This window comes from Salmo trutta, chromosome 5, assembly GCF_901001165.1.
Source record: "Salmo trutta chromosome 5, fSalTru1.1, whole genome shotgun sequence".
Taxonomy (NCBI): domain Eukaryota; kingdom Metazoa; phylum Chordata; class Actinopteri; order Salmoniformes; family Salmonidae; genus Salmo; species Salmo trutta.
The window spans coordinates 7583416-7595456 of NC_042961.1; the positions used below are offsets into that span (position 1 = coordinate 7583416).

At 42.1% G+C, this 12041-nt stretch overlaps 2 protein-coding genes across 2 annotated transcripts in view; both read left to right on the top strand.

The window, feature by feature from the left end:
* LOC115193580 (proteoglycan 4) overlaps positions 1–12041 on the top strand; it is a 29350-nt gene that overhangs the window by 8591 nt on the left and 8718 nt on the right. The gene's annotated exons all lie outside the window — the stretch shown is intronic.
* LOC115193588 (catechol O-methyltransferase domain-containing protein 1-like) lies at positions 1632–8369 on the top strand. Its single transcript, XM_029752372.1, has 7 exons — positions 1632–1739; positions 3693–3814; positions 5600–5705; positions 5870–5979; positions 6410–6437; positions 6511–6683; positions 8066–8369. Exons 1-7 carry the CDS (start codon positions 1685–1687, stop codon positions 8216–8218), a joined length of 747 nt encoding a protein of 248 aa, XP_029608232.1. The 5' UTR covers positions 1632–1684; the 3' UTR covers positions 8219–8369.

The window sequence follows — 12041 nt, forward strand, 5'->3', positions numbered from 1 at the left end:
CACCAAGAAAGTCCTGAAGAGGGCACGACAAAACCTATTACCCCTCAGGAGACTGAAAAGATTTGGCGTGGGTCCTCAGATCCTCAAAAGGTTTTACAGCGGCCCCATCGAGACCATCCTGACGTGTTGCATCACTGCCTGGTATGAAAACTGCTCGGCCTCCGACCGCAAGGCACTACAGAAGGCAGTGCGTACGGCCCAGTATATCACTGGGGCCAAGCTTCCTGCCATCCAGGACCTCTATACCAGGCAGAGTAAGAGGAAGGCCCTAAAAATTGTCAGACTCCAGCCACCCTAGTCATAGACTGGTCTCTCTGCTACAGCACTTTTTTTGTAGGTATTTTCTTAAAACGGCATTGTTGGTTAAGGGCTTGTAAGTAAGCACTTGTTGTATTCGGCGCATGTGACAAATAAAATGTGATTTGATTTGATACCTTAACAAAAAAGTTACAGGTGTGGATCAGAAAACCAGTCAGTATCTGGTGTGACCAATATTTGCCTCATGCAGTACGACACATCTCCTTGATCTCGTCACGATATCTCTGTGCATTCAAATTGCCATTGATAAAATGCATTTGTGTTCATTGTCCATAGCTTATGCCTGCCCATACCATAACCCCACCACCACCATGGGGCACTATGTTTACAACGTTGACATCAGCAAACCGCTCACCCACAGTATCAAGAATATGCATATCCTTGCTTCAGGTCCTGAGCTACAGGCAGTTAGATTTTGGTATTTTAGCCGGAAATTGAAAAAAGGTTCCGATCCTTAATTGGGCTTTCTGCCCAGTTTGACTGAACAGTGTTGCTCATACTCAACCCCAATGTTATGCCACCGGGGGGCAATGCATGGTACATCTTGTCACGTTTACTCCTGCTCCCACTCTCTGGCACTCATTGTCGCCAGTTTACTTATTATTACGCACACCTGCCACCATCATTATGCGCCTCAGGAGACTCACTTGGACTCCATCACTTCTGATTACCTCCACTATATCTATCATTCCCTTTGGCTGTTTCCCCGGGCAGTATTAGTTATCTTTCTCATGTCCAGATGCTGAACTCTTGTTTTGGATTGTTCTATTTATTCTAAAATTCACCCCTGTACTTGCTTCCTAACTCCTAGTGTCTGCGTTACACATCTAGTATTTGTATATATTATTTGACCCCCTGTACTTGCTTCCTAACTCCTAGTGTCTGCGTTACACATCCAGTATTTGTATGTATTATTTGACCCCCTGTACTTGCTTCCTAACTCCTAGTGTCTGCGTTACACATCTAGTATTTGTATGTATTATTTGACCCCCTGTACTTGCTTCCTAACTCCTAGTGTCTGCGTTACACATCTAGTATTTGTATGTATTATTTGACCCTCTGTACTGCATACAGTGAGCTTTAAACAGTGGTTCCCTATGGCTGACACCTTGAAAACCCCACTGTTACATCATGGGGATCATGGGGTGGTGTCTGGAAAACACATTGTGAGGAAAGTGTTCTTGTGAAACATCTACATACAGAGTTGTCGATATATTGTCCCTCACCCTAAAAGGATAGTCCAAAATAAACACACATGGAGGCCAGTGGACTTTCCCATCCACTCTGTATAAATTGTAGACCCACATTCCCTCAATACAGTCTCTTTGGTGTTCACTCTATATAGCTGAATAGACAGACTTCCAAAATGGCTCCAGACATCAAGATGTATTTCTGCATTCAGCTTGTTCTTGCACTAACAGGTAAATATCTCACTGTGCAATTTTTCCATTAGAGAGGAGACGAATGTTTTTATTTAACCTTTGTTTAACTAGGCAAGTCAGTTAAGAACAAATTCTTATTTACAATGACAGCCTACCGGGGGACAGTGGGTTAACTGCCTTGTTCAGGGGCAGAATGATAGATTTTGACCTTGTCAGCTCGGGGATTCGATCCAGCAACCTTTCGGCTCTAACCACTAGGCTACAGTACCTGCTGACTAGGGGGGAGACTTAGGCTCAGGGGCCTCATTTATAAACATTTACATACATACAGAATATACCCCAAAATGTGCGTGCACCAATTTCACACAAAAGTTTGAATTTATAAAAACTGAACTTGACTTGAAAATGTGCTCACCTTCCAGCAAACTTTAGACTGTGTATGCACTTTCTAGTGGTTGAAGTTTTGCATTGCAAGCAGGCAAGTAGATTAGTGTGTTTTGCATATGGGGGATATACTGGACACGCTTGTTCATAACAATAAACAAGTTAATAAGATGCAATCATTTGCCGTTAGCATTTTAACATAATTAGAAATAGGCATCTATTTTCTAGGCTATTATTTATTTAATTTCCATGATCATTGCATAATAAATTCCTCACCTTTTCTGTGATGGTTTCATACTCACCAGGTTGCTAGCACATAGACCTAGAACAAGTACTGTATACTATTTGTCGCATATCTCATTTAATTGCACCCACTTCATAGTAGTAAATCAACAAGTTATTTTGCTCTAAACCATCTGATCCAGAGCTCAGATCCAGAGCACAGTTTATTAACAGTGGCACAGATGGTTGTAGGTTACTTCAGAAGCTTACGTCTGAATACTCTAATTTCACATTTATCAAGTAGACAATATTGCGTTTATACACATAATACATATTTTCAGAACCATTGCAGAATAAATTCTTAAACTACTTGGGCCATGATGGGTTCATATTCCCGAAGTAGCCACAGACTACAAACAATTAACATGCACATCTCTCATTTAACTGGGCCTATTAGATATGCTATTAATTCAAGTATTTTGCTCTATGCACCAGAAAGAAAGCTGGTTTATAACATACAGTAGAATTTGACAGGTGAACAGACATATGACATTTTGCATTGAAGTGACTGTGAGTAGACAATGTTCTAGAATTCGCTCAGTGCAGCAGCGTAGGTTGGAGAAAAAGTAAACGCAAAACGATAGGTCCTATTGAATTCAAACGGTCTGTTTACAGGTCCACAGCTATTTGCCTTTGTTTTTGTCTTTCATAAACTTTTTGTCTGTCAGATAGCCACGAAACATACATATGTATGCCATGCACCAATTTTAGTGTGCAATTTACTCAATGGTTATAAATGAGACGCCAGAATTGCAACAACTATCTCGAAAGTCACTTTTTTCAAATGATGTGGTTAATAAGAGTTGGCTGTTAAGAAACACTTAGTTAGTACCCTAGCAATCGCTGCAAACATAGATAGATTGCTAGCCAACAAGAAAGAGTGGCTAAACAGAGCCTCCACACAACGTGGTTTACAAGCTGCAAAGGCAAGTCTGCATGCTGGACATCAGGGGCAGCCAGAGCAGCTTGTCCCCACATGGAACTCTGAGTTGGTAGATCATTTGAATATCCAAGTGCATGCACATCTCATTGGCTGAGCTGGCAAAATCAGCTGTTTTTGACCAGTAAGCCCACACCATTCTGTTTTTTTCCTTACAGGCCAAACGAGGGCACAGACTCAGAGAATATCCATCTTTTTAACATCTTTAAGCACTTCAATTTCTTATCCTGATGTTGACAGTAAAGAATTCTTTACAAAGGTTAACTTGCTAAATCCTGAACACGCTGTAATCAATATTTGCGAACACGGCTTTGGAATTGACAATCAAAATGACCTTTAAAATGACCATGCAAAACTAAATTTGTAACTGATGTTTTTTTGGTCAGGCACAGGAATAGGATCTGCCCTGCCAGGTAAGAGCCACAGTGGAGGGAAGAACGACCCAGTGCTGAAGTATGTCGTGAACAACTCACTGAGAGAACATCCTGTCATGACCAAACTCAGACTGGTAAGGCTGGACTGGGTTAAAGCCAGGGTTAGGGTTGAGGTTGAGGCTAGTGTTAGGGTTGAACTGGGATGAGGACATGAAACTAGGGTTAGGGTTGGACTGGTAAGACTGGACTGGGTTAGAGCCAGGGTTAGGGTTGAGGTTGAGGCTAGTGTTAGGGTTGAACTGGGATGAGGACATGAAACTAGGGTTGGGGTTGGACTGGTAAGACTGGGCTGGGTTAGAGCCAGGGTTAGGGTTGAGGTTGAGGCTAGTGTTAGGGTTGAGGTTGAGGCTAGTGTTAGAGTTGAACTGGGATGAGGACATGAAACTAGGGTTGGGGTTGGACTGGTAAGACTGGACTCGGTTAGAGCCAGGGTTAGGGTTGAGGTTGAGGCTAGTGTTAGAGTTGAACTGGGATGAGGACATGAAACTAGGGTTGGGGTTGGACTGGTAAGACTGGGGAGAACCAGGGTGTTTATGAGATGAAAAGCAGGAATGTACTGTACATATAAACCAGATAGATACAGAAAGATACTGGTTTTCTACATTATCATGACAGTTAAATAGGCTACTATAACCACTAGAGGTCATCACAGTACTATACAAACACTGTGCTGAGACGCTGCAGTCAGCAACACGGCGTAAATACATTGTTTGATTAGATTATGTCATAAAAAAAGTCATGTTTTAGTCTTTATTTGTCGATGTTTGAAATCAAAGTTTGAGTTAAAAGCTCTATAACAAAGCTTTCTTAGTGTCCAACAAGCTTTCTAAACCCTTAACCTTGTTCTGAACACCTCCAAAACAAAGGTCATGTATGACAAGACGGTACACTGTCCTCTCAGCACAAATCAAAGCTGCAGGCTAAAGTTAAATCTAGACTTTGTTTCCTCTATCGTAATCGCTCCTCTTTCACCCCAGCTGCCAAACTAACCCTGATTCAGATGACCATCCTACCCATGCTAGATTATGGAGATGTAATTTCTAGATCGGCAGGTAAGGGTGCTCTCGCTAGATGTTCTTTACCATTCGGCCATCAGATGTGCCACCAATGCTCCTTATAGGACACATCACTGCACTCTATACTCCTCTGTAAACCGGTCATCTCTGTATACCCGTCGCAAGACCCACTGGTTGGTGCTTATTTATAAAACCCTCTTAGGCCTCAGTCCCCCCATCTGAGATATCTACTGCAGCCCTCAACCTCCAGATACAACACCCATTCTGCCAGTCACATTCTGTTAAAGGTCCCCAAAGCACACAAATCCCTGGGTCGCTCGTCTTTCAGTTCGCTGCAGCTAGCGACTGGAACGAGCTGCAACAAACAGTCAAACTAGACAGTTTTATCTCAATCTCTTCATTCAAAGACTCAATCATGGACACTCTTACTGACAGTTGTGGATGCTTTGCGTGATGTATTGTTGTCTTTACCTTCTTGCCCTTTGTGCTGTTGTCTGTGCCCAATAATATTTGTACCATGTTTTGTGCTACTACCATGTTGTGTTGCTACCATGTTGTTGTCATGATGTGTTGCTACTATGCTGTGTTGTCATGTGCTGCTGCCTTCCTATGTTGTTGTCTTAGGTCTCTCTGTATGCAGTGATGTGGTGTCTCTCTTGTCGTGATGTGTGTTTTGTCCTATATTTAAAAAATAAAAAAATAAATAAAACGTTAATCCCAGCCCCCGTCTCCGCAGGAGACCTTTTGCCTTTTGATAGGCCGTCATTGAATTTGTTCTTAACTGATTTACCTAGTTAAATAAAGGTTAAATAAAATAAAAATTCTCCTTCCTTCATGTTGCAGAAAACCCTTGAGGACCCATGGAGCATCATGCTGGTTGCTAGTGAACAAGTACAACTGATGGCAAATCTGGCCAAACTGATCCATGCCAGCAAAACCATTGAAATTGGTATGTAATGATAAAACAAGCTTAATACTGAAAACATTTAATGTTACTATATTATTTGGAATATATTTCATTGTGCCAATCTTTTCAACATTCACTAATTCTGAATTAACTTCCCTCATTCTAATATCAGAAGAGACTAATGTTAATATTTTCCTTCTCTCCAGGGATGTACAACACCCTGAACATGGCGTTGGTTGTACCAGAGAAGGGTCAAGTGGTAGCATGTGAAATAGACGACGAATACGTGAACATTGCTAAACCTTTCTTTAAAGAGGTCAGATCAACATTCCGCTTGTCGTTCAGCTAGTTTACTTGCTCCAATATTCCTCTAGACAGGAATTAGATCTGTTTGTCCAGTATTCAACCCCAATACAACATCTAAACCCATTCAACTCATTGGAATTCAGAAACATCGATTGTCTCCCCAAAAGCTTCAATACAGCATATTCAGTATCTAACATCTGTCAGTCAGACTTCACAAAGTGCTGTGGGTGGAGTAGTGAGGCCGTCTGCTCAGAAGAAAGTGTCTACGAAAGGTGCAAAGCCTAGCAGCAGAGAATCCCTACAATGAACTTAATGCCCCCTCCAAACCCCAACAGTAGAAATACTACTGTACACAACACAGGTCAACCATTGTGACAGAAAATGCCTAGACAATGAAAGACATGTAACTAACTACCCTTGTCATTCTTTCTCTTTTCTAGGCTGGAGTCGAGGATAAAATTAATGTCCATCTTCAATGTGTATAAAAACACTGGGTCGGTGACTGATTTTAAAGAACCCAAACACGATTCCGTTGTGAAACGGGTCAATCCTTTTCAACGTGATCTTTTGTTTGTCCTAGATGAGTTGATAGCTGCTGGGGAAGCTGGAACCTATGACTTTGTGTTCATCGATGCGGATAAACGGAACTATGACAGATATTATGAGAAGTCTCTTGAGCTTGTGAGACAAGGGGGCATCATTGCCATCGATAATGTGAGTAGCCTATGCCCAAAATTGTATTCCTACAAGCGAGTCGTGATTTTGAAAACGATTTGAATAATGCCAGCATGCAATCGATTTGATCTAATAAGCTAACTGAGGTAAAGATGCATGAAAATATAGGCCTACATATAAAACACAGAGAAATATTTTGTATTTATTTTTTATTTTCAACTTTATTTAACCAGGTAGGCTAGTTGAGAACAAGTTCTCATTTGCAACTGCGACCTGGCCAAGAAAAAGCAAAGAAGTTTGACACATACAACAACACAGAGTTACACATGGAATAAACAAACATACAGTCAAGAATACAGTAGAAAAATCTATATACAGCATGTGCAAATTATGTAGGATAAGAGAGGTAAGGCAATAAATAGGCCATGGTGGCAAAGTAATTACAATATAGCAATTAAACACTGGAATGGTAGGATGTACCGAAGATGAATGTGCAAGTAGAGATACTGGGGTGCAAAGGAGCAAGATAAATAAATACAGTATGGGGATGAGGTAGATTGGATGGGCTAATTACAGATGAGCTATGTACAGGTGCAGTGATCTGTGAGCTGCTCTGACAGCTGGTGCTTAAAGCTAGTGAGGGAGGTAAGAGTCTCCAGCTTCAGAGATTTTTGCAGTTCGTTCCAGTCATTGACAGCAGAGAACTGGAAGGATAGGCGGCCAAAGGAGGAATTGGCTTTGGGGGTGACCAGTGAGATATACCTGCTGGAGCACGTGCTACGAGTGGGTGCTGCTATGGTGACCAGTGAGCTGAGACAAGGCGGGGACTTTACCTAGCAGAGGCTTGTAGATGACCAGTGGGTTTGGAGACGAGTATGAAGCGATGGGCAGCCAACGAGAGTGTACAGGTCACAGTGGTGGGTAATATATGGGGCTTTGGTGACAAAACGGATGGCACTGTGATAAACTGCATCAAATTTGTTGAGTAGAGTGTTGGAGGCTATTTTGTAGATGACATCGCCGAAGTCGAGGATTGGTAGGATGGTCAGTTTTACGAGGGTATGTTTGGCTGCATGAGTGAAGGATGCTTTGTTGCGAAATAGGAAGCCGATTCTAGATTGGAGATGCTTAATGTGAGTCTGGAAGGAGAGTTTACAGTCTAGCCAGACACCTAGGTATTTGTAGTTATCCACATATTCTAAGTCAGAACCGTCCAGAGTAGTGAGTCTGGACGGGCGATCAGGTGCAGGCAGTGATCGGTTGAAGAGTATGCATTTAGTTTTACTTGCATTTAAGAACAGTTGGAGGCCATAGAAGAAGAGTTGTATGGCATTGAAGCTTGTCTGGAGGTTAGTTAACACAGTGTCCTCACCTCACACACCTCACCTGTATCTCTGATCCCCCCCACCTTCTCCCCCCAGGTACTCTGGAGTGGTAAATGGGTGGACCCTGCTCCTGATGACCTGACCTCCCAGACTCTGGACAAGCTCAACAAGAAACTCCACATGGACCGGAGGATCGATCTGAGCATGCTCACTGTGGGCGACGGACTCACCCTGGCCATCAAACGCTAACGATAACCCATGCTAACTCATACTAACCCGTGATGACTCATGCTTAATGCATGCTTACTCCAACCCCACTGTGATTTATTGGGGATTTATTTGAGATGTAGTAAACATGAAGGGCTGGACTAAATAGATGTTATTTTCAACAAGTACTGTACGTGTACGAGTGAGATTCAGCTTCTACTTGAAATTCGAAAGCATGTCAGCCTCTGTCTCAGTAAGAGCTAAATCACTACCTTTGACTTCCAGAGATTTTACTTTTTCAGGGTGGGACTAAAATCATTTTTATTAGATTTCAATTGAGTACAGGCTTAACTTCTATGGGCTACATGGGACGCTAGCGTCCCACCTGCGGGACACAGCCAGTGACATATCAGGGCTGCAAATTCAAAAACAACAAAATGTCATAATTCAACTTTCTCAAACATACAACTATTTTACACCATTTTAAAGATGCACTTCTCCTTGATGTAACCACATTGTCCGATTTCAAAAAGGCTTTACAGCGAAAGCAAAACATTAGATTATGTTAGGAGAGTACATAGACAAATATAATCACACAGCCATTTTCCAAGCAAGGACATGTGTCAATAAAACTCAAAACACTGCTAAATGCAGCACTAACCTTTGACGATCTTCATCAGATGACACTCCTAGGACATTATGTTACACAATACATGTATGTTTTGTTCGATAAAGTTCATATTTATATCCAGAAACAGCATTTTACATTGGCGTGTGATGTTCAGAAAATGTATTCCCACCAAAACGTCTGGTGAATGTGCACATCAATTTACAAAAATACTCATCATAAATGTTGACAAAATATACAACAGTTATTTAAATAATTATAGATAGACTACTCCTGGATGCAACCGCTTTGTCAGATATTAAAATAGCTTTACATAGAAAGCACATTTTTCAATATTCTGAGTACATAGCTCAGCCATCACAAAGAGCTATACAGACACCCTCCAAGTTCGGGGCAACCTAAACTCAGAATTCGTATTAGAAATATTCTCTTACCTTTGCTGATCTTCATCAGAATGCACTCCCAGGAATGCTACTTCCACAAGAAATATTGTTTTTGTTCGAAATAATACATATTTATGTCCAAATACCTCAGTTTTGTTCGTGCGCTCAGAGCACTATCCAAAGGCATAATGCGCGAGCGCGGTACCAGAGACGAAAAGTCAAAATGTTCCATTACCGTACTTAGAAGCATGTCAAACGCTGTTTAAAATCAATCTTTATGGTATTTTTAACATAAAATTGCGATAATATTCCAACCGGACAATAGCGTATTCATTCAAGGAGAAAAAGAAGGAACGGCGCCCTCGCGTGACCGCGCATATCCAATCCCTTTGTCCACAGGCAGTCCACTCAGTAACTGAGCTCCTATTATCTGCCCAGTAACAGGAGAAGACTGAAACAACTTTCTGAAGGCTTTTGACAGCCAATGGAAGCCTTAGGAAGTGCAACATCACCCCACAGATACTGTAGTTTCGAAAGGGACTAGAAAGAAGAACTACAATTCTCAGATCCTCCACTTCCTGGTTGACTTTTTCTCAGGATTTTGCTGCCATATGAGTTCTGTTATACTCACAGACACCATTCAAACAGTTTTAGAAACTTCAGAGTGTTTTCTATCCAGATCTACTAATAATATGCATATCCTAGTTTCTGGGCCAGAGTAGTAACCTGTTTAAATTGGGTACGTTTTTCATTCGGCCGTGAAAATACTGCCCCCTAGCCCAGACAGCTTAACTGAATGACAACAGAATACCATATGGTAGTTTTGGGGTAGGCCTCGTCTCAGAGGAATGCTCCAAAGAACCAGATGCTGATAACAGATTGCCCTATGCTGGACAGCTGGCATCGAAACCCTCCAGCTGGGAGAAGAGGGATCCGATGACGGCTCTCCAGGTTACATGCTGGTGGAGAGGTGGGAGGTCTTTGGAAGACTTTTGCTCCAAAATATCAAGTGAGACACAAGGGGTGAGTTGACATATTCCCCTGGATTTATGCCCATTGGTTGACAGAAAGGGAAGTGATTATTGCACGAGTGAGTCCATAGGTTAATCAGCATGCATGGTGGAAATGCCTTAGTGTGCCATGCTCATTGGCAGAAGTTAATAGGTGAAGGACATTCCACCCGCTTGCTAATGGTAAAGAGGAAGAGAGATGTGAGGCTATCCTGATGAGGTGTCAATAAAAACACTACATACAAATTCCTGCTATGCTGACTAGTGAGATAGGAAGCAAGCAATGTGAATTATAGAGTTTACAAGGTGAATGAAATGACGATCCATTCAGACCAGCCTTACTGACTGAAATTTCCTAACTACATTTCAAGTATAGCAGTGGTCACCAACCCGTCGATCTCCAAGGCATTCCTAGTCGATCACCAAACAATTCTGTAAAAACCCAAGGATAAAGCCTTCGGTTCTTTATTTTTCTATGTTTTTGTTGCTGTTGGGGGTAGGTGCACTTGGTTCAGCAGCCCAAGCACCGGGAAGGCAAAGTGATCACATTTTTAACCATTTCATGTGTCTGAAGGTACAACTCCACCTATCCGACAGGCCCAGAGAGCAAATCAATAACGCCTATATGCCTACCGGTAGCCAATCATATAGCTCAGATCACTGTGTCTGCACAGTTTCCTTCGAGCAATAGACTGTGTAAACAGCAGAGTTGTGTTGGTAAAATCACTGGTTATAGAGCAAACAACACAATTATCACAACAGAAAAGAAAGCCATATTACAACCTATGTGTTGTGATAATTGCATTGTTTGCACTATAACCCAACCAAGCCACACTGCTTCTTGACACAATGCACATCCAACCCGGAAGCCAGCCGCACCAATGTGTCGGAGGAAACACCGTATACCTGGCGAGCTGGTCAGCATGCACTGTGCCCGGCCCGCCAGAGGAGTCGCTAGTGCGCGATGAGACAAACCCGGACGACGCTGGGCCAATTGGTTCCAGCTCCACTTCAACTGAAACATTTCAACATCATCAAATCACATTGCTTAATATAATACAGTGACAACTAAAATATACCAAAAACTATTTAGTCCAATCAATGTAAGCTAAATATGAGGTGGCTGTCCCTGGTTCTGATTTCTCTGTGTGTGTGTGTGTGTGTGTGTGTGTGTGTGTGTGTGTGTGTGTGTGTGTGTGTGTGTGTGTGTGTGTGTGTGTGTGTGTTCGTGCGTGTGTGTTCGTTCGTGCGTGCGTGCGTAACGTTCGTGCAAGTTGAAAAAACATGTTGACTCAATCTACTTGTAGAGAAACGTCAATGGCATCCTTTCTTTCATGTTGACAAAACGGATTATGAGTCTATCATACAGTACACACTTGTATTTTTGTTGTCCTAGGCTACCTGGCTAAAAATCTAGCTACAGCCTTGCACAACAATGTATGAATTTATGGTCAGATCAGAATCACCGTTATAATCATTGACCAGTATTAGAATTAAGTAAAACCACAAGTCCAAACCCCTATCTCCATCCATGGCTAATTTAGGAAAGGGTCAATTTTAGCTAGCTAGCCACAACAACACAACAGAGATGCAACAATTAAAGATGTTTTGTCAATGATGTATTGCTCTCGATGTGATGTGATAGGAGGGAAGCCAAATCCAAACTGGCTTCCCTTGACACTTTTTCTTGGTACACCAGGACCATTCACAGCTTAGCTTACACACGACAATGCCACAGATGTCTCAAGTTTCTTGGGAGCGTGCAATTGGCATGCTGACTGCAGGAACTCCTACCAGAGCTGTTGCCAGATAAGTGAATGTTAAGTTATTTACCGCAAGCCGCC